Raw genomic sequence first — 25,000 nt, 5'->3', positions numbered from 1 at the left:
ATAAAGAAAAATAAATGTAATAATGCACTAGCAAAGCACATTAATGAATATAGAGACCATCAATTTTCTTTTATAGCAAAAGATCACATAGAAATAGAAGAAAAAAGACCTTTGGGCTTATTTTTAGAATATAAAGAATTGCAATGGCAGATTAGAACACAAGCTGATACATGGACAGGCATAAATGAACGTAGTTCAATAGCTCCTATTTTAAAACTAAAGGCATTAAATAGAAATAAAATAATAGATTGAGACACAGTACATTTTTAAATAAATTAATTTTTATATAAAATTTAAATTGATTTTATTTATTTCATATATATATATATATATATATATATATATATATATATATATATATATAAAATCATTTTTATTAACCATTACAAAGATTAGTAGTAACAATATAAAATTATATAATTGGGGTATAAACATGCTTATTTATTAAATTATTTATTTATTTATTTATTCATATATTTAATATTTATAAGTAAATTATTTATATACACTATTCTTAACATCAATTTTTTTATATGTATTTTTTCTTTTAATATTGTAAGTCCATTATGATGCTGATAGACCATATAAATTCTTTAAGTATGTTTATATAAGGATATATTAGTTGTCCCATAGTGCTAGTATATATTTATACACAAAATATAGATATTAGTGTAAAGATCCACACACTTTTGAATGCGACGACTTTGGATGGGACTCTTTAATAAAATATAATAAAATATACTAGGATAGTATTTTAATATGTACATATTTATACATATTATTTAGCATTCTTTGACATTTTTAACATGTATTGCCCATAATTTATGAATTTTTAGCTGCTCTATGTATATATATATATATATATATATATATATATATATATATATATATATATATATATATATATATATTGTATCATGTTCTCTACTTTTTGTTATAGCATATGCATTTTAGATTTTTAAAATCTTAATTACTTATAAGTGGAGCATATAGTATGTATTAACATCAGCCATTTGTTTAGATTTATTTTATTTTAATTTTGGGGGTAGAGGCATGCTTAATTACTGTAGAGTCATGTGATTTTTCTTTAATGAATGAAGTTTAGTATAAAAGGAAGTGAGGCCAACAGATACATTGTCTGATGAAGTTTAATAGATATTAAACGAAAGCGCTTACTTGTGGATTAACAGAGGATCTTTTTATTGTTTTAAATTTTATCTCAGTGTTCAAATAAAGTACTTGTTCTTCCAGCTTGGTGGTTCTTCACTTGCCGTTCGTAATTTCAGTTTGACAACAGCCGAGACATAGTCCTTCAGTATCACTATGTCACCAAGAACCACACCAAAGTTATGAACAAAAGAGACAAATTTCAGCTTGTTACCCCCAAAAGTTATTAAGAGAGAAAGCAAAGCAAGATGTGACAGAGAAATGGTTGCATAAATAAACATGGTCTCAGTTTTTGCTTGATGGGTTTAAGGCAATTAATTCTCAGCCAATGAGTGATTATTCCCAGGCAGTCATCAGTGGCAGTAAAATCAGATACACACAGAATCCATACTAAAGCTGAATATTATTTCCATTCAATTGACAATAAATGCCTCTTTCTGTATAATGACTTTCTTTAATGGCAGTATCCCACAATTAGTGGGTCTGAAATGGTAGAATTAACCCCAGATACCACTTTCTGGAAAGAGCAAGAGATGGGATGCAACCTACAGGAATATTGTGACTTAATTGATTCATAAGGATCCCATGGTCCACAGTATCAAGAGCTTCCTGGCAATTATTTCTGACTGAATTTGAATATAAGCATTGGACTTTTGCCAGAGAGAGAGAATATGCCACAACATGTCTTTCATTCAGTCAGTGCACTAATACACTGCTTTACCAGTTAAACGCCTATTGCACAATGTAAAAGTATTTCAACAAAATAGGACACAAACTCCTTTTGTTTACCTTTCACTCCCAGCCATTAGACCTAACCAGATAGCTCCTTATTGACCCATTACCCCCAAGGTGTCAGGGTGAAATCTCTATAACCCATTAATTCTCTAACTAGAGTGAGAGCCAGTCAACTGGTTTATTTTTTGGAGACAAAAGTTGACAGGTAGCAAGCCTTCATTCATGTGAGAGAACCCTGCAAGAGAGCCCTCCCGTTTTACCTAAACACTCCCTGTAGTAGCTGATGAGTAAGCTAGTGCCACGTCTCTAGGGTAGCTGTATCTGTTTGCCTCCTTATGACCCCAGGTTACATTCAACACACGTCACCTGCCCAATAGCTGCTATGTGTAGAACCGCACCCTTCAAGGTGGGGTCAGTGATTCCATAGGCATGCTGCCTGTTTTCTCCCTGAAGAGGTAAGATGACAACCAGTCACCCACATCCTCCCCTGCCTTGGTCCATCCAGTTCCTGTGGCAGTGGTCAAAACCAGATGACCAAGGTCCTAGACAAGATGTATTTCCTCTGTGCCACAAGGCTGAGAATCTTTCTGATGTTTTCATAATTTCATCACTTTATCATTCTGTTTTACCCACCGACAGCCTTGTTCTTAGTCAAACCTATCTGATTTCACATGAGATCTTACTGTACGGTTATCCCTTACTCTCCCCATTCATTCAAATACCTAATTCCTCTTTAAAATGAATATGAAAAGTCCTAAGTATCTGTTTCACTTCCTATCCTTATCTTTATGACCTCCTATCTACATGACTGCACACTTCATACAGGAGACATGCTACTCCTGTCCTAACAGGTAGGATCTCAGACCTCTCACCACATAGCAAAAGAGTTTAATGTATATACTTAATTCTGTAATATTGATAATATTTTAAGCTACAGTTTGTACAAGATGTTGGCTGAGTTATTCTCAACAGTACTTCAACTGTAAAGGACATCTTTTACTTTATCCTGAACAGTGCTGGAGTACTTAAAATATAAAGGACAGCTTTTTAATTTATCTTCAGTAGTGCTGAAGTACTTAAAATGTAAAGGGACTTCTTGCTGTTTTGATGCACACTACCAAGGTTTTGTACATTATAAAACAATATCTTAATATGTTACCATTTTATATTACATTTCACTTGATATTTTGTATGGTGATTCAATAGTTGATAACACTATTTTGTTTTCTTGACTTTATATGGCTTGGATAATGTCTGAAAAAGTCATCTCTGTCTCAGCCCACCACCTGCTTAACAAACAAACAAATATACCTGGCTTCAATTCCTATCTGGTTACTATGCATGTCTGATATATAAGTACAAATATACCTGGCTTCAATTCCTATCTGGTTACTATGCATGTCTGATATATAAGTTAACTTTCTTTAATACACTGCCACAGTCAGCTAGAGTATAATCTCTGACGCTACTAATATTGATGTAACGCTGTCAATAAGATGAATCTGTACCTGTATGCTGGAAGGACAGGGCTTTAACACCATAGTACAGACTGCACTTCTGGAGGATAAACCATAAGACAACACTGACAGACCTCATTTCTTCTGTTCCTTCCAGACCTTTGAGGAGCTGAGGATGGCGAGCTCCGTGGCATCTTATGACCAGCTTGTGCGGCAGGTGGAGGCACTGAAGAAGGAGAACACTCACCTGCGGAGGGAGTTGGAGGACAACTCCAACCACCTGTCGAAGTTGGAGAATGAGACCTTGGACATGAAGGTAAGAATGATCTGTCTTAACTGGTTTCTAATGCTTGGATTTCACTTGATAGGTTTAGAAGATGTCACTGATGTTAAAAAATAATTGTTGCAATCATATCCACCAGGAAGGACTGTGTAAGCTAAATGGCCTTATATCAAAGATGTCAGGATAAACTTTTGTGTACTTCCTAGTAATTACTTGTTTCATCCTATATAACATATTTAAATTAAAACACTGCCATCTTCTTACCTGTCCTAGGACAACTACTGGTGAACATTTTAAATAATATTAATTAGCCACACTGTTGTATTGCATTTATTCTGCAGTTATGAGTCTATGTCGGGGTAAATGTAGCAGTCCTTTCAGGAAACTATGAGGTAGGAAGTAATGTTATGGTTCAGGAAGTAGGGTTTATATATAGTATATAGCCTTTGAACAGTAACATAATTTCCTAACTGGAGATGCTGCCTATATGAATACTGATAAGGCTGGAAAAGGCTGACATTAATCTGTTTGGAATTGTGGGCAGTAACATTCTTCTAAATAGTGTTGGGACTTTGCAGTTCTTCAGAAGGGGGGGGTCAAGTCACTACTCTGGGAAGCTGACTGAATGAAAGCAGCTGTTGCAGAGGAAGAGGAGAAGGGAACTTTGAGAGTTGTTCAGACAGGTTTTTGTAGTGACCTGTCATACTACAGTGTGCTCTGTGGAGACACTAAGAAGTTTGTTGTTGCCATGTTCTCATAATGGATCTACCGATACCTTCATGAATTATTCACATAAAGGCAAGAAAGTTGTTTTTTTGAAAAAGTTTAGCTGCTGAGTGTCCAGGCAATGCAGAGCCAAAAGGAAATCACAAATGTTTGCTTCATGGGTTAAACAGTGTACCAGCTTGGGCTGCTTGAAGAGAACAGTGAACAGATGGATTAAGTGTTCTATTACAGTATGGCAGGAAGGTCACTGAGCTGTGGGCCACAGCAACCCCAACAGGAGACTAAACGCAGTCTTTGAATCAGTGAGAGTAGAAGACAGGAAGCAGAGTGGTATCATATAAGAATGATGTCTTCATGCATTCAACCTCTTGATAAAGAAAAAAAACTAAGATAAAGAGCCGTCAGAATCCTCCTGTCAGTCTTGTCTAAATCTTTTCAGACACTGTACTACAGGCATCATTATAATGAATTATTCACTTCCTTAATGAAAGGAGAAAAACTGAAGTCCCTGTCTGCAAGGAGGAAGGCAACCCAAGGACGAGGCCAGCTCAACAAGACGGAGAATTCCACACAAGATGATAATCTGGATGGAAATAGGGGTAGAAAAAGAAAATTTGGTGGTATGGGATTAGACGTCCCTTTCAACTGATGATAGTCTTATACACCACATATACACACATGCAAGTGTGCATACTCACAGACACACACACACACACACACACACACACACACACACACACACACACACACACACACACACACACACACGCACACACACACGCACACACCTCTCTCTTGCTGTGTCTGTACACACCCACGCACGCACACACACATACATGCACACACATCTCTCTCCCTTTCTCTATACATATATATATATATATATATATCTATATATATATATATATATATATATATATATATATATACATATATCTATCTATATATATATATATATATATATATATATATATATATATATATATATATATCACACACACAAAGATAGATAGGCAGACAGGAAGTATTATAGGCTCATGCAAAATTTACATCTGAAGAGCCAAGGAAAAGTTTAAGTGCAACACCTCTTGGGTATTATTTACCTCGGATAAGAAGATTATTTCCACATCATATCCCCAGGCATGAATTTACAGTCTTCCATCCAATTGTTATGTTTAGCTTTGAAAGCAGAAAGGGTATTACTCTGTTTGACCTGTAATCGAAGTTTATTGCAAAAGTAAGGAAAGTGCTGGGTTACAAATCTGTCATGTCAGAATAAGCTCTTGATGTTGTCATGAAAGTTGAGGTCTTTCACAAGAGTGTTAGACCACTGGTTCTGTGAAGTAGAGGAGGTCAAAACAAGTAGAGACTTTCAGTGCTCAAAAGGCTACATGGAAATGACCTCTCAGGAATCTATATGACACAGGGTGAAAGGATAAGGAAGGCTTTCAAACTTTCAGGGTAGCTTATGTCGAGTTGTCCAAAGTTCTTCTTCATCAGAAACTTTTAAGTTCTTTCAGACTGGATAAGGTGCTTTGTGACATACATTCATTCCAAAAGGGGTGTTAGGTCTAATAAGGGAAGACTACCAAGGGACCAAGACCATATGGAACCTAGAGGAGATATACCTACAGATCAGCTGAGCAAGATAAAATGTCTTCCTAATTGCAATCAAGCCATAGTGATCAAAAGAAAGATTTTTATCAACATAAGTACCTAAATCCCAGATAATCATATCTGTTTTGCAAGAGGCATCAGCAGTATGGTAAAGAAAAGGGGGTGGGAGTCATGTCTTTCCCAAAGTTAACTATACAGTATTTTTGGAGAGCCAGTGACTGACACACTTGGCATAGGTCTGGTAGCCCAGCTGTAGTATTTCCATGTCTGAGGAGGATTTACCAGTTGCATCCAGCTTTCAGTAATCAGCAAACATATTTGACCACATTCCCTTAATATCCACTTTCATTTCTGAGAAGTAAATGCCAAATGGAAGGGGGGGGGCTGTGAGGGGACCCTGTGAAACCACCCCTGTGACACCATTGTTGTTGAAGGAGGTACCCATACCTTAATAGTATGGGTTCTGTCATACAACCAATTGGCTATCCAGCAGACTATATATCCGTTTGTGCTAAGTTGGGAAAGTTTATCTATAATACTAGCAAGTGGGATGGTATTAAAGGCCTTGGCAAGTTCAAGGTAAGCAGTATGGACTGCCAGGCCATCATCCAGGGCCTCACTGACCTATTTGAAAAAACTGACTAGATATAGCAGGCACAACCTACTTCTTATTAAGACATATAGGTTTATATCAATGGTCTGTATATCACCTATATCATTATTTAACAACTCAGCAATTATGCACTCAATATGTTTGCAGACAATACTTGTGATGCTAATAAATTTATAACTTCCAGGGTCTGTTGTAGGGTCACTTTGTGTAATGGTGCCAGAATGGCCACTCTCCATGTTTCAAGGGCATGACCTGTTGAAGAACATAAATTGAAAAGATTTAATAGGGGTTTGGCTAAGTGGTGCTTGATAGTTACTCGCAGACATTTGGGAATAGTATCAGTTCCCACAGAGCTAGTTTTTGTTTGTTTGTTTGTTTTTGGATAGTGGGATATAACACAGGCCAAGGTCATTTTGCAAAAAATGGGATGTTTGATATGGGCAGGAAGGTCTGACTGGGTTAGGGATAAAAAATTAGCCCTGAATTTATGTGCAAAAACACTAACAAAAACATCAGGATCAGAGTGGGAGAATCCAATGGAAATAAGTCCAGTACAGAATGGGCATTAATTCAGAGTTTTCTAATATAACAGAAGAAAGCCTTGTGGTTATCTTTAGACCTGATAATGGCTCTGAGTTCATACATGGCTTTGCAATAATTGATTGTGTTAATTGTAAGTACCTTTTACATTTGGAGAGTGGGGATCCTCTACAGATAATCTGAGGTTTCTTCTTTTTGTTGTAAAGATTGTCTGTATGGAAATTCTACAAAACAGGTTTTATTTTTCAATTTACTATTACTCTTATGGCAGATGTGAACAGACTCCATATTGCCTTTGTCTATAGAGAATCATATTAAGAAGAGTGACAGCATCAGATGCTGGGTTCTTTGGAAATATGCACCATTCATAGTTATCAAGATGGTCTATAAATATGTTAATTCTAGAATAATCCTGAAGTATTGGATATTTTTGTTTAAAATTGTGTTTAAGGGAGAAGGATACTAGTAGATGGTTAGCTTTTACTATGGAGGTAGTGATATTATGGATACTACAAGAAGGGAGGAATTACTAAGGACAAGGCCATGAAGACAGAGAGAGGATCAACTTGAGAATGGAATCAACATTCATAAACTTGAGACGTCTTTGAGTGTACATTTTGCTAGTTGTATAGGTATGCCTATTTGTACTAAAATAGTTACAGTCTCCTATAATCGTATTTGGTTTTATGGAGAGATTTCCAATCTGACTGAGATAATTAGTATGTTTAGAGGAGGACATAGAAGGGGGTCAATAGTTGGTAGCGATATCTTGGTAGTTTTACTGAGAGTTACCTAGACCTCTAAAAGTTCTGTTAGATAATAAATGATTTTTCATGAAACAATAAGTACCTTAACAAATATGGATACACCCTCTCAACTCCCTGTGGACATGAATGCATGGCAGGCACAGAACTCTGGCAATGAAGGGGCACTATTTTTGTATTGGAAACATTTCAAATCTTGGCAAGGAAGGAGGTAGTGCTATCTTTGCAGTGAGACCAAGTGTCTTTCCCTACACAGTTATGTATGTCTTCAGTGTAGAAGAGGGCCCCAAGCTCAAGTACTTTGCTATTTAACCGTCTATCATTCAGCAGTGCTATCTTCACAGGTTCATAGGTTCATGAGGATCTTTAGAAGCCTAACCATGCATTTTCATGCTGTTTTCATCTTATATTCTCTACATGAATAACCCAGAGACAAGCAGAATATTTACAAGCATGTTAAACAGGGCTGAATTTGTGTTTATCCATCTATTTGACCAGATTACATTTGAATAGTGTAAGAGAAGTACTTTGCCTTATGTGGAGAGGAAGGCAAGTCCAAAGCAGCGAAATTCTTTGTGCTATGTATGTATCCCTCTTATATGTTCTATTTATGTCACACAAGAGATTTAGATCTCTTAAGCAGCTGTTTATGACTCTATTGGACTTGTGATTATGCAGTAGGAATGGAAGGATAGGGTCTGTTGAGGCTCTGTACAGGAAGTAGAGATCGCCCCTTGGTAGCCTGTATGACACAGAGAAAAGAGACAAGGCTTTGAGATGGACTGCAGAATTTTATGATTTAAGCCCTTCCTTTTCTTGGTAAGAAAGTACACTGGACATTAAAGCTCTGTCAATTGTTTGGACAGGTATATATCAAAGAGACATTATATTCAAAGATCAGCCTGATGAGCGAGGAATATAGTGAAATGATCACATCCGTAGTCCAAGACATCACACACTTAATAATAAGCTGTGCAGCAAAAAGTATAATCTTGCAATAGTGGATATATGATGATTGAAGGACATTTAGTTGACCACATAGATTCCCATTTCCAAGGGTCCTAAGTACTGGATCAATTTTTGGTTGGGTGTTATCAATGTGATGGTTACAAGGAACTTCCTGCTTGCCCAAGGATAGTATTACACATTTCTTGGCATTCAGTTTTAGTTCATGGTTTTGACATTAGCTCGTGGTCTGGGAAAGACCCCTTTGGAGAATCTTGTTATCCCCTGGGGAGTTTATGATGACACCAAATAAACCATTATCTGCGAACTTGAACAGCCATAAACCCTTAACAGTAGCTTTGACCTCTGAGAAGTGAATGCCAAAGAAGAGTGACAGTGGTGGATCCAGGAATATGCAAAAGGGGTGGGGGGTGCAGTCTAGTTAGTCAACTACTGGGGTTGGAGTGAGAAAGTGGAACACTTGTTTTTAGGGGTGTGTAAAGATCACCCTAAGATGCTCTGCATCATGTGTATAAAGACAGCAGTATACATTCACTTGATAAATGCATGCGACTTCTAATACAATGTTCATGCTGATAGGTAATACTAAAAGGTATCTTCTGATACCTAATGTAATTGTAGTACAGTAAACAAATGTAGTAGACAGGTGGGGTAGTTGTGGATAGGCTGTGTTTTATCCCCTTCTACACTCAGTCAGACATTCTGAAGTAACTCCAGGTGTTCACAGAGCTGAGGAGTTTACTCATAAGTTAGCCACTATAGACAGGATCCCTATTGCAGATTAGGGGGTACCTCTCTGTCGCTGGGATGTGTGCTTATTGTGGATTATTCTTGCTTGCTTAGTGGCTATTAAAACATTGTGTGGCAGTATCAACATCACTTTTTTGTTCACATTCAGACTGTTCATCACATCATTTGACAGGGGATAAAAGTGATTTAAAGTGACTGTGTCACACTTACAGATTCGCTAGGTATGATAATATCCTGTGTGCTGAGAACACACCCTTCCTGCCTAACCTCAATGCTCACTACTCATTGAAACCCTCTACTTTGAAAGTCCCCATGGCTGGTGAAGGGTTATCTATATTCCTCCAGAATTCCATCATATCTAGTCTTATACAGTGAAATAATAATTTAGAAATATTCCATGTATTGTTAATGTAAATAAGATAATCTACAGCATACTAGCCCAATACAAACTTCCTTTCATGTCACCAGAAATGCATAAAACATACCTAAACAAACTGAGGTCAGCATACCTCTCAACCTGCAGATATCAAAAACATAGACAAAGGCTCTTGGAAAACAGATACATACAACCAAAAATGTGGGCAGCAAAAATATATACCTAACATCATAACTCCTCCTACTTCACTATGACTATTAGAAACAAGGTGCACAAAGGTATCAAAAATGAATCACACAGGCATAGTAATTCCAAGGTAGAGACCCTTCTCTTTTCATAAGGAAAGGTGGTGGTGGAATGCAGAAGTCCAGGAAGTCATCAAAAGAAAAAAGGATTTCAGGAAAAAGTGGAAGATAGAAAAGATGGACCAGGCTAGGATGGAATACTGGTTGGCTAGAAAAGAAGCTGAGAAAAACATTGCAATAGCAAAGAACAGGGCATCAGAAGTACTCTACCAGCTTCGGGAAAGTGACTCAGTAGGTGGCACAAAGAAACTGTCAGGTTGCAAGACAAAGACAGAAAAATACAGAAGAAAGTCATACACCCTTCGTAAGGGATGCCCGCAGCAACCTTCTCACCAGTCCACAGATCATCAAAGGCAGATGGAAGGAGTACTTTCAGCAGCTTCTGAATGAAGAAAAACTCACAGAAGCTGTACTGCCCCAGACACAACCTACGATGAGAGAAGAGGAGCCCACCATAGAAGAAGTAAGAATAGCATTAAGGAAAATGAAATTGGGGAGAGCAGCAGGCTCAGATGAGGTCACAGCATATATGATAAAGATGAAGAAATGCGGACATAAGAGTAGAAGCCAAAATAGCTCCAACTGAAGAAAAGATGAAAGAGAACAGATTGCAGTGGTTCAGGCACATGAGCAGAAAAGCAGGAGGCAATCTGGTGATGAAGATTTGGGACAGAAAAGGAGAAAGTAAGAGGAAACTAGGACGTCCAGCAAAGAGGTGGATGTACTGCGTGAGAGAAGATCTGCAACAGTCAGGCATGAGTGTCGAAGAAGGCAGGAATGTGGCACTGAATCGAGAAAGATGGCGACACTTAACACAGCACCCCATCCCCATGTAGAAAATGGGGGAAAGGGGGGGCTGATGATGATAGTAAGAGGGATAGCAGACTGGCTAAAGCACAGAATCCTCAAAGTACCAATGGAAATTGTCTTATCAGGAAGAATGAAGGCAACCAGTCCTGACCTGAAGGCTCAGTATTTGAACGTCTTCTTTTTGGCATTTACTTTTTTGATATGCAGGCTGTAAACAAGGATCTCTGGCTAACTAGATGACTGCAAACAGTGAGTTATTGTTAGCTCCCCCCACCCTTTACCAGTAACTAGTGTACTGAAAACATGCTCAGATTAAATGCAAAAAAGTGCAATATTGTCTCGCAACCCTTTTTGTCAGTCTACAGAATAGACAATATGATGTTGTTCGGGGCTTTGATTCATAGATTGAAAATTTCCTTTCATTCACTCATCAGGTACAGTACAGTTGTCAGAAAATCCTAGATAGTGCAGTTAATTGCCAAGAGAATGCCATTCAGATTTAAAGAGGGCAATGTCACTTTACATTCAGCATTTAGTAAGTACAGCTCCCTTTTCAGGATGTACCTCACTAGACATATCAACCAACTACAAGGAACCAATAAGTTTCTAAGATCATTGGCATAATGACCCTGAGCTCCTGAGAGAGACTGGAAGCACTGCCCCTTTATTAGACTCTTGAGGGAAGATCAATACCTTGCCTGTGTGGCATGAGAAATACCATTGTCCTAGATCTTTTGTATCTCCACAAGTTTACTAGTTCCACGAATGCCAGAACAGGATACCTGAATCTTCACTGACAGGTAAATAAAACATGATGGAGGGACAAATTCATCACACATCACTTCCTCCTCCTCTGAGACAGACTGCCTTCTGCCAGTTAAACAGTATGATATACTGTCAGTGTTGAAACATGTACTAGGTGATTGAATGGGCACCCATAAATTCACCCTGGGCTTCACTAGCGTAATCTTCATAGAAAAAGGGGTGCAGACAAAGTGTGGGTACTGGCAAGGCATAAATCACCACAAGACTCAATTGCCTTGATATTAAAGAAGAAATGTAAAACATGTATTTTTTAGTAAAAGGACTATGCACTGCTACAAAAAGCAGTATTTTCTAAACCTTGGATCTTTGACACTTTTCCTTTAAAATTTGATAATATACATTAAACACTTTAATATGATATACATCACCACAATAAACTACAATTCAGCAAAAGAGATTCTGGTTGCAACATTAACACACACACACACACACAAATACACATTTATTTACACATACATTGACACGCAGACATGCGTATCACACAGGACAAACACAGATGTAAAATCTTATATAACTACACAGATTAGTAAATGCTTGTTCAAGCTTCATGAAAAGTGAGAGAGAATGACTGGCTATCAAATAAGCACAAAACTTAAGACAAATCCACCTTACTAGGAAGGAACTACCTGCCCTAACATAACCAAAATATACACCTGAAGTAAAAACTGTCCACACTAAGTGCAGTAAAAACTGGAAAACTGGAAAAATAAAAATTAGATTGCAAAGCATAACCTCACTTAAAATATAACACATGTTAACAAAAAGTGCAATAAATATATAACTCCTGCTTATTTACTAATTCAATATTTACCAACATTTATTAATTCAAAGCTTGAATAAGAATCTCCAAAACATACAAATATACACTTACCTGTAATGCCCAGCAGCTATGTTGAATAAACATGCCTAGTAGCTGCCTTCTTCAACTAAGCTGATTGATTTTAGAGACCTACAAAAAATGTGTCCACTGCTCAAGTAAACATAGACAATATCTTGTAACACTTGACTTGACTGGAATCAAGTTCAGAAGTTTTGAAATTTTCCTTTTATGAAACCTACTAAGCCTGTATGATAAATTATCATTTGCCATTTGCCACCAAAACTAAGCATTCTTAAAAAATTATAAAGATTTTGATAAATTGTCCTTTCCACTATGTCTATGAATTGTCAACTATGCTAAAGTCCATATAAGGTGAGAAACATACCTCACCTCATACAAGAACATATCCAATCACTCCCCAACCAGTCAAAAAAAAAATCGAAGAATCTGTTTTCACATTAGGCTGCACTCTGCTAATCCCTAAAAATCAGTACTTTGTGATTAGTACATTACACACTGGTTAACAAACTGAAATACACAAATACACTGATGAATAAATACATTTTAAACTTTAGATTAAATCTTAAACTTTAAAAATTAAGTCAGCCAACAGTGTAATTAGCGTCTGTTATTCACCTCCCTGGTCCAAGACCAAGAACTGTTAACTCATCCAAGGATGATCAAAGCAAGCTTAGAATAATTCACATGCAAATTAATTTAGTCAAACTCCCCTTACCTTATACTATGCCAGGGGTATGGCAAGAAAATGTGGCTATTTTTTTTAATATTACTTGAAACACAGCAACTCCAAACGCCAACGCTGCCTCACACAGTAAACTTCAGCACAGTAACAGGCAATAAAATCTCCAAATCAGAAATAAAATAAATAATTTAATGTACAAATAGTTAAGCGCTTTCACTCGACGTAGCGAGCTTCATCAGAACAATTAATTAATCAATAAACACTCAATTTATATACCTAATTTGGCGCCAAAAAATACAAATCTTAAAGCTGTAACAATTCTCTTGAAACAATTAAAAAATATATATATTATAAAACATTTGTTAAAAATTGTCATTAACCATCTAATAAAAGAAGTGGTTTAATTGAGAAATAATCATTTATCCCTGGAGGTGTAGTGGCATCTGTGAAAACCTGCCACCATAGTTCCCTATATGCTAAGTAGTTCTTAATATTCCCACCTCTAGGATTACTATTTACCATCTCTAATATGGCAAATTTAAAAGTATGATCTACACCATTTTCAAGGATGTGCTTAGACAAGGCATTATTAAAAGGGGCAAAAAAGATAAAAGACAGGAGCTTGGCACACACTACTAAATGTGGGGCTTGCCATCAATGTCCCTCTATCTGTGTGGATTGTAGTGTAACATTGAACAACATCAATAAAACCAATTTACAGTTTTCTAAGGGGAATTGTAGATCAAGTATGTTAGTATATGTAGCATTGTGTTCGGTCTGTTTTTCTTACTATATTGGTAAGACCGAAAGACAACTTAGGCAAAGAATATATTCACATTTGTATTGTATTAAAAAGAAGGACACCAAAAATGCCTTGTCTAAGCACATCCTTGAAAATGGTGTAGATCATACTTTTAAATTTGCCATATTAGAGATGGTAAATAGTAATCCTAGAGGTGGGAATATTAAGAACTACTTAGCATATAGGGAACTATGGTGGCAGGTTTTCACAGATGCCACTACACCTCCAGGGATAAATTATTATTTCTCAATTAAACCACTTCTTTTATTAGATGGTTAATGACAATTTTTAACAAATGTTTTATAATATATATATTGTTTAATTGTTTCAAGAGAATTGTTACAGCTTTAAGATTTGTATTTTTTGGCGCCAAATTAGGTATATAAATTGAGTGTTTATTGATTAATTAATTGTTCTGATGAAGCTTGCTACGTCGAGTGAAAGCGCTTAACTATTTGTACATTAAATTATTTATTTTATTTCTGGTTCGGAGATTTTATTGCCTGTTACTGTGCTGAAGTTTACTGTGTGAGGCAGCGTTGGCGTTTGGAGTTGCTGTGTTTCATATACGTGGTTTTTGTGGATCCAAACGTATTTTTTCAATATTACTTGAGTCAATGCTCATCCGTGGTGGTGCAGTGGTAGCGTTGTTGCCTCAAATCAAGAGGTTCTCCTGTTTGATTATTGGCTGGAGTGCTGGGAGTGCTTTCTGTGTAGAGTCTGCATGTCCTCCCCCTGGTTGGGTGGGCGTTCGAAAGACGTGCATTAATGGGCGTGCCTTTGTTGAAAGTTGAACGTCGAGCTGGCACCTCGGCGTTCATGAAAATCTACTGCCAATCATTAGCGGACTGGAGTTCCGCTGTGGCGACCCCTAACCGGGAAAAGCAGAAAGACAAACAACTTGAGTCAATGTTTTAGTTAATGTGATACAATTTGAGAAGCTTGTGTGTGTTTGGGTGTGTGTGTGCAGATCAGTGATGGCGATCCTTTTGGGCTCAGTGTGTCAAAAATTTGGAAAATACCTATTTTGACTCTGCTGGCGTGTCAACCCCCCTCCCCCGAACAAAAGAGAAACAATTCTCTGCATATTAATTTATTTAAAAAAGTACAGCCCAATCATATGTGCTGCTGTGTATTATAAAAGTAAAAGAAAAATCAGTGACTTGCAATAGATAAAACAATATGCACACTGATAACTGGGCTTAAAATAGCACATCAAAAAAATTATTCTACTTTTAATAGTAATTTTGAGTTGAAGTGAAAAAAATATGGAACACATTGCATTTGATTTAACAGTAATTAATGACTTTTTTGTTGCTGAGTTTTAATAAGTGCAGAGTCACATATTTCTTGTATTTTTGTTCATTCAGTTTCTTTGGTAACTTGTGTTGGTGAATGCTGGTGCATCATCCAAAAAGTCATGGTGTGTCACCTTTGGCATAATGTCATAGGTTTGCCATCACTGGTGTAGATTATAATGTGCAGAAAATGATAGAAAGGGCCTCATACTCAGCCAGGCTTTGCTTCATTCCACCCTCTGATTTTTGTAGTTCCATTAGGTCAGCAGAATAGCTATTTAAAACAACTTCTACTTTTCTAGTCTTGTATTATTTCAGTTTATATATTCCTTCAGTGTTTCACTTATTGTAACACATCTGAGTTCATTTGATTTATTTTTCCTCTAAATTTCTAGAAGTCATTTTGTGTACCAAAGCTGAATTTAACTGCTTTTTGCTGAATGTCTGCTGGATTCTTCCCAGCTAGTGTTTTCTTTTCTCTCTTTCCGGTTGATTTTCTCTCAAGTTTTCCAAAAATCCTCTTTGCTAGCATCCAGGGAGTGTAATTACTAACCAGGGATTGATGTTTACTCATACTGACAGTTTTGGGGGCCCTTTTTTTCAGTTTCTGCTTTCACACATGAAGAAATGAACTGCCATCTTTGAAGTCTGCCCTCTTCATCTTTATTTTATCCATTAGGCCCATATCACTCAGATTTCCCCATCCCTTTCCTCAATGACATGTAAAGCTCATGCTTCCCCACTTGCTCTACATTCTGCATCCATCTCTTACTAGACAAGACCACCAACTCATTATTCGCGCTCCACTTATACTATCTCAGGACCATATTAGGTCCATGATTCCAAAGGTTCTCTGTTTCCCACATCTTTAATTTCATATGTTAAAGCAGCACATTGTCTGCATCCATCCTTCATAACCTCCCATTATCCTTTCTCTCTGAAATGTATTTAACCTACAACAAAAATACTGGCCAAATGGTCATCACTACTCTTTCTGCCTGCATTTCTCCCTTATACCCTCTATCAACAACCCCATCTCCACCTCTGTACTTTCCATCCTGCTGGCTGTTGTATCCTATTCAGGATATAACCCATACAGCTTAGACTAGTGCAGCAGTGATCTCTTCAAACATCTACTGTTATGGTAATTTTACTTACACAACGTACTTTCTTATGCTACTTGTTTTGCAGATGTGCAACAAATCCATCTGTATATGATCAGAAGACATTTTATTGGCTAGGCACAAACTGCCATGTGTCAGTCTGAGAAGTCCGAGTAAAGGGATGGGGCTTTGAGACAGTCTGCATAGGATTTTTTTACTCTCTGTGATCTCTCAAGCTGTTGCAAGCGCCTGGTCGGGTATATGCTGAAGGACGCATTGCACTCAATGATGGGTGTGATGACAGCAGTGTAGAGCAGAACAATGACCTCCTTGAACCTGGATGCCATGCCCTTACTTAAATTTTGCAACACAGACTGATTCTCTCACCCCAGAAAACACGTGGTAGTCAAAGGTCAGGTTATTGTCAGCAAGCGTTCCCAGATCCCTGACCACTTATCTACTTTTAGAGATGTATTATCACTGTGGTAATTTCCAGGGGTGGTCATCTTTCCAAAGGATACTATTATGCATTTTTTCACTTTTAGTTTTAGTCCATACCTCTGGCACCAGTTGTTTGACTGCATCAGGCACGCTTAAAACCAATGACTGAATTTCAGAGCCGCAACTTGGGGCAGGGGATGCTGCCCAGGGTACAGGTGGTTATGGGGCATAATTGGCAGTTGCCATTTGGGTATGAATGCAAAGCCATGTGATACTGAGACTTTTTAAATTAATTTTGGTGCTGCATTACCTGTAGCAAGGTGTTTTATGATTGTAGCAAGGGACTTTCTACAGTTTTAATGACAAAGAAGTTTAATTTTACTTTATTTTGTCCCTCAACTTTAGGTTGAGACAGGTGCCAGTGTGGGGAACTGCCCAAGGTGTCAGATAACCGAGATACAGCTCACACACATTTATTTACTTAACAGTATCTCTGGACCATACTGTGTGTGGTGGTATATTTACCGTAACTATACCTCTCAAGCAAAAGTTCCAGTAGAAGTAACATCTGCCATTACTTCTGAACAATGCAATAAAAGCAAACATGGAATAAAACAGAATTGATTATAACTTGTCACTATCACGTACCACAGGATAGCACTTATCAAAGAATCGAGTTCATGGTATAAAAATGACATTAATGATTAATGCAGACGTAAAATAAATTAAAATATTCCATTAGTTGATGTTTGCCCTCTGGATTTCTATTTTAGGTATTACATAACTCAGACAACAGCACTCCTCTAACATTCAAGATTATGTGGTTGAATGTGCTCTGCAATGATTTTCTTTCTTTTTTTACTTATTTACTAGTGTATTAGTGTGATGCAATTAGTATGTCATCTGCAAGTTGCTTTACTGTCTATAACTGACAACCTTTCAACACTATTTTGCTGCATGGAACATTCTCAGCTCATCACCTACTCTCTCCTCTGCCACCCCATTAACAGAGATATGCACGTTTATCTAAATGTAAATATATGTGTATGTATACATTATATAGATACAGATTTTATATATTATGTAAAATATATATATATATATATATATATACACACACACACACACACACACACACACACACACACACACACACACATATACACACACACATACGTGTATGCATTTTATACATATATATATAAAGTCCACCCAAGGCAGACACACAGTACTCAACCCCCTAGATTAGGCTTCAGTGGAAATGGAGAATGATAAGGTGCTGTCAACTGTACAGATTTTTGCAGCATGTCCAGATTTTTGCCTTATATTTTTGGTACGTTTTTTCATAAAATTGTGGCTTTCTGGCAAATTAGTGGCAAATTATTGAAGACTGAAGTTGGAAAATAATGACAGACATTTGAGTTTTAGACTTTATACCCTTCAGAAAATTCATGCTAATGCAAAACATGTTATTCTATCAACTTTCTAAGTTTGTAAAAGCAATATTTCAAAATTGCCCCTGTTTGTACCACTTTTTTACGGTTTTGTCCAGATTTATTACTCTAAGAGGTTGAGAGGTAAGGCACTGGTTCTCTGTGGCAGTTCCTGGGAAACAGCATGGTCTTCTTTGTCACTCCTATAATGGCATCATTCCTAGACCTAAAAAAGGACATTATTATCCAAATATGTAATTAATGTGGGGAGAATGAATTGGTTTAACTGAGAGGGTGGCAACTTATGCAGTTCAGCACCCTGACAAAAGCATTCTTAAAGCCTGATAAGGGGGGCTGGCCTTGTTTTTATGAATCAAGATGACTGTTAATAAGATCTTAGCTATATTGAATTATGATGCTTATGTTGAATGTTCACTGAATGAGTATAATGGGGCATGTCAACGTGTTAGATCTCATATTAATGATTTATTCATTGATTTTAGGGTAGATATAAGTATTTTTAACTATCTGAACATTCTTTCTCCCATCATTCCAACTATATTTGGACTTCCTAAGCTCCACAAAAGTGAAGTCATTCCACCATTGTGCCCTATTGTTAATGGGAGAAATTATTTAACATACGCTGTGCAAAATATGTTGACAGTCTTTTGCAGAAATATTTTAAAACTGTACCTCAAATATGTCGTGACTCCTGGGATTTCCTGAAATGTTTGAACTCCCTGACCTTAGCTGACTACAATTTCCTAACTATAGAGGTTAGGGATTTGTATACCGTGATACCACAAACTTTGGGTATTGCTTGGGTCAGGGAGTTTTTATTGAAAAAGGGCTCCACGGGAGATGAAATTGATTTAATTGAGTATCTACCTGACATTGTCCTCTTCAATAATTTCATCTGATTGCTACTATTTACAAAAATCAGGGGTAGCGATGGGTTCCCCTTGTGGAGGGAGTTTTGCAAATAGTGTGATGGCCTTTTGGGAGGAGGAATATTTGTTCAAACATGATAGCTTTAAACAACATGTCTGGTACACAAGATTTTTGGATTACATTTTTATCATCTTTAAAGGTGACAAAAACCAAGCTATGATATTTTTCCAGTTGAACTGATTTCTTGAACTTCACCTTTGAATTTGGTGTTGATTCCATCTCTGATTTGGACATTTTTCTTGTTATGGACTATGTGATTTCGAGATATCTAGCCAGAATTTTTAGGAAGGCTACATACTCGAATAACATTTTACATTTTGAGAGTAACCACCCCTTTTATCAGAAAAAGGTGGTGGTTAAGGGGCAATTAGTGAGGGCAACCAGAATGGTCACCCTCAGTGATTATTTCTTGTTGGAATGTGAAAATCTGAGAAAGATGTTTTCAGCTAGGTCCTACCCTGATGATCTTTTAAGCACTGTTATTGATGAGGTAGTTGTTAAGAGGCAGTCTGGTTGGTTTAAACTTTTGTTGGATAGAGAATCAATTACCCCTGACAACACTCATATACATGGCCCTGATGAGATGACTGCACCTGTTGACAGCAGTGTGAATTATACACTGAAATTTAGCATACCTTATTCAATAGATGCTGGACGATTAAGGAATATACTCACTAAGAGCAGGTGTTTACTAACTGAAGATGTTTCAGTCAGAAAGAGGTTCCCTGATGGTCTCAGTATGATATTCAGATGTGGCCTTAATCTGAAGAATTTATTAGAAAACACTAATGTTTATCACAGTGCCAGATGTGGTATGTTCAAATGTGGGTGCTGTAGAAGTTGCCATCTTATAAAGGTGCCAAATAGGTTCTGCATTTCTGACACCATTCATTATCTAAAAGGCAGATTTAATTGTGAAAGTGTTGGGGTTGTCTATATCACCTTATGCCAATATTGTGCTGCATTTTATATTGGTAAGACTGAGAGACATCTTAAGGAGAGAATTTATGAACACCAATACAGTATTGGCAGGCGTAATGGCAACAATGCTTTGGCTAAACATATCATGGAACATAAGGGTCACTCTTTTGAATACATGGTTATTGAGCAGGTAACAAAAAACTAGAGAGGTGGCCTATGGCAATTAATTTTAGAAAGTAGAGAATTGTATTGGCAGTTGAAACTTAATGCTTCTGCCTATCCAGGTCTCAATGAGTATTGCTCTTTGAAGTATATTTTAAAGTTAAAAGCACTTCAAAGATGAGTAAGTTTTGTTTGGGAGGCATTATTTTACAATTGGTGTATATAAACTATTCTTGTTTAGTATTATAGCTTTATTCATAGTAGTATTGTACAAACAACATATTTTTATTTATATTTATTTTTTATAAGTATGGGATTATTTATGATGTCATTATTGCTGATGTCATTTCCTGCTGACATTATTGCTGATGTCATTTCCTTTTGGAATATTTTAAATTGAATGTTTAACTGTTGTCCTGTGTCTGTAGAAGTTGGATTACTTGTTCAACTAAAGTGCTTACATAAACGTTTTGGAGATTACCACCAGCCTTGTGTGTTCTTTTATCAGTTCATTGGTTCTGTTTTTTTCTATTTTTTTTCTATTCTGCTTAGAAATGTTGCACTGCATCTGAATGCATAGGCGCTAGTGTTTTAGTAGATTAAAATAACTGCGAGAGACGTCCGATAACCACGAGAGACAAACCACTGATTTTAATGATAAACATTTCAGCAGTACTTTGCTCGGACTCATTATACAAATATGTATTTTTAATTTTTATTTATTTGAAAGGTTGTGGAGTAAGAGTACATACATGTAGCTTATAAGAATGGCAAACCACAAATAATGCTTTTTTGACCAAGGTTCCCTGTAAAATAAAAAAAAAATAATCACTGGACAGTTCCAGATGCTCAAATAATGAAATAGCTGCAAGGCACAACAGAGCAAACCTCAGCCCAGTGTGTGTCTTCCCAGGGGAAATAATAACAATCCTGGGACTATCACTAAAGTGCATGCTTAGTTAGAAGATGAAGAGGTAGAATGAGAAAATTGTGACATCCGATTGTGGGAGGGATTATTGAAGTACAGTCAGCACGGGATGCTCTGAAGAACAAAAGTAAACTGCTAAAAGCTAGTACAAGAAAAATGAGGAAGTAAGAGCTAGGTGCCATGTTTATAATGTACTATCTGTTGGGATTAAAAAAAAAGTTTTTCAGAGACACCCAACTTTGATACTCTCCCTTTAAGTAAAAAAAAAAAAACCTCACTGTTTCTGAATCTGAACATTAGTCTGCACTCACTGCAGTAGTTATCCTTGAATGCTTGAATGGGATGCTACATTTTGGTGCTAGTCTGAAAACATGCAATCTGTTTCATCATCTATCAAATCCTCGCTGTTGCCAAATGCACTTTCATTCAACTACAGTGGAGATGCAATTAGAGGAGCAATTAAAGATCATCCTATAGATCACCTGACTGCAACCTCCAATTATATCTCCCATGCATCTTTCTCGCAAAACTTTAAGTTGAAATGGAAATGTACCGTTTTGGTGGTACATTTTCTGATTTTAATAAAAGCACAGTACACTGCGGTGGTGGTGCTGCGGTAGCGTTGTCGTCTCACAGTAAGACATCCTGTTCGATTCTCAGCTAAAGCGTCTTCTGTGTGGAGACATGCGTGAATAGGCGTACCTTTGTTGAAGGTTGTGCTTCAGGGCAGGCAACTCGGCATGTAAAAATCTACTGCCAATCATTAGCGGACTGGAGTTCCGCTGTGGCGACCCCTAACTGGGAAAAGCCGAAAGACACAACAACAATAAAAGCACAGTACAGTGCATTTCTTTTTATTTAGCTCGCAGAACAGCTTTAAAAAGGGGGGTGGCATGCACCCCTGTGCCCCTGCCTAAATCCGCCACTGAGTGGTCCAAAGACTGAATCAACCACTAGTGATAGGTTTTCTGGAGGAAGAAGAGTAGCCCACCCTATTTCATGGTTTCTACTTGTGGGACAGTTTGCTATCCAGTGAGTTTCATAGGGATTAATATTCAGCTGGGATAGTTTATCTAAAATACCTGAATGTGGGATGGTGTCAAACACCTTTGTGAGGTCTAGAAATGCAATGTGTGCTAATTTGCTCCTGTCCATTGTTTTAATAATCTTCTCAAAGAAGTCAACCAGGTTTAGGCAGAATCTGCCCTTAACAAATCCAAAATGGTTTTGCTCAGAGGTTTCTATGTTACCTATGTTCTTCTTAATTCCATAATGATCCTTCCCATAGGCTTAGAGATGATGATGTCAGACTTATGGGTTTTTAAATTCCTTGATCTGTCAGTGCCTCACCTTTGAGCAAGTAGATGACTGTAGCTGTTCTCCATTTGTCTGGCACAAAACCTGTTTGCAGGCTGACATTGAATAGCCTCTGTAGAGGGTCTAATAAGTCCTGTTACAGGTTGTCCAGTTAGCAGCCCAGTATGTTATCTGGCCCCACTGAAGCAATGTTCTTCACCTTGGATACTGCCTTGAGGACTTAAAATTTCAAGAAGTGCTGTGGGATAAACGTTGATATAAATCCAAACAAAATTGTAATACAAAAACATGGAATCGACCACCATGGCTAGATAAAAATGTAACAGTCTTTAATAAAACAAAAGGTCAGTGCTTTTGAGGTAATACCTGCTTCTTCAGACCTAATATACATACAGACAAACAATGCTGTTTAAATACAAAACTAAATCGATAGAAAACAATATTCAAAACATATGATTAGGACACAGTACTGACAAACGTTCTATTCATTCCGAGAGATGCATGAACAAATGAAACTGTACTTTCCTATACATGTAGCTTATCTAAAAATACAATAAAGTCTACAAATGGTTACATTTCATTATCAAAACACTGAGAACTGGCACTTAAACAATTGGCTATTTGTCACGCCTTCATTATAACTAACCAATGAAATAAAATGAAATATAGTTAAACCACTGGTTGCAGCTCTCACTAAGCTTAACCAAACAGTTTTCAAGACATATGAGAATGTAATATTAACAGACATTCTAGTCATTCATGAAAGATACATAAACCAATAAAACTATGCTTTTCTAAACATGCAGCCTATTTAAAAATACAATAAGATCTGCCATTGGTTGCATTTCATTATTACAACCAAAGAAAGCTGATACTTAAACAGATAGCCACTTGTCATGCCATCAGTATAACCGACCAGTTGAAATAAAATGAAACATAATTAAACCATGGGTTGCACCTCTCACTAAGCTGAACCAAACAAAATACTGCAGTAGTTTGTTGAATGTTAATATAGGAAAAGTAAATGTTGATCACACCTGTAAAAACTCAGAGAGGGGTAACTGATAATGCATAACTATATAGTATTAACAAACATTGTACTCAGTCATGAAATTACATTTATCAATCAAGTTGTGCCTATATAGACACAAAACCTATAATAAAAGTATACAAAGTAATCTAACATTTATTACATTTCATTATTGAAATGAATAACGCAATCACTAAAAGCAATAACTATTCATCACACCTCACATCTAACTAAATGATAGAGTGGGACAAACTATAATTATATCACTAAAAGTATCTCTGGCTAAACTAAACCAGACAAAATACTACAACAATTATTTATCTATTTTTCTAGAGAAAGAATAACAGCTGAATCCCACTTCTAAAAACTCATACAAACGTATTGAAAATAATTCACTATTGATAAAGACTATATCCAATAAACAACTAATAAAAAACTAATAAATAAAACATCTACTTAAAAAAATATCAAATTCAATGTTATAGTAGGCGTGATTTCAATAATGGTTTCAGTGTAACATTATCATTTTAGCCCAGAATTTTATCGGATCGCAGTTGGAAAATCCACTTTAACTCCTATTCAGTCTTTTCTTAATATCTCCTCCCCTTATATTAAAATCTACCAATTTTAATACTAGAAATTTAAAGAGCTGTCCCTTATCATATTGTTAATTATATTTAGCTAATGTGTTTGTAGTTTTACTATTCCTTATAGCATTATAATGTTCCAAAATCCTATCTTTCAACATATGATTTGTCTTGCCGACATAAAAAGTATGACAAGATGTCCATTTTCCATAATAAGCTAAATCTTTACTTCTGCAGTCAGCATAAAAATCAAACTATATCCTATCAATGCACAAAATAGAGGCATGGAAGGACATATTGGCATGTACTGTATGACCTACATGCAAAAGTGCCTATACGATCTGAGACCTTATTCCTCATGATTGTATTATTCCTATAGCATAGTTGCCTTTTCAAGGAAGTGTTATTCCTAATGAAAATTTCGGTATCATACTTAATACCTCCTTCAAATCTTGATTGGCCATCAATAGAGGCCAGTTCTTCTTAATGTTGCATACGATGTTGACATCACTAGAAAAAGTGAGAGGAAACCTGACATTTCTAAAATAATGTTATGAGACATTAACCTGA

General features: G+C 36.6%; 1 protein-coding gene across 1 annotated transcript in view; it reads left to right on the top strand.

Annotated features, from left to right (window-relative positions):
• APC2 (APC regulator of WNT signaling pathway 2) overlaps window positions 1–25,000 on the top strand; it is a 788,186-nt gene that overhangs the window by 437,065 nt on the left and 326,121 nt on the right. Inside the window, exon 2 of the mRNA XM_044053997.1 lies at window positions 3,517–3,675. Within this exon, the coding sequence (XP_043909932.1) occupies window positions 3,517–3,675 (159 nt within the window). The remainder of the gene's footprint in view (window positions 1–3,516; window positions 3,676–25,000) is intronic.

This window comes from Protopterus annectens, chromosome 13.part0, assembly GCF_019279795.1.
Source record: "Protopterus annectens isolate FY-2018-M chromosome 13.part0, PAN1.0, whole genome shotgun sequence".
In the NCBI taxonomy this organism is placed as follows: Eukaryota; Metazoa; Chordata; order Ceratodontiformes; family Protopteridae; genus Protopterus; species Protopterus annectens.
This window is presented reverse-complemented; position numbering and strand designations above follow the sequence as displayed.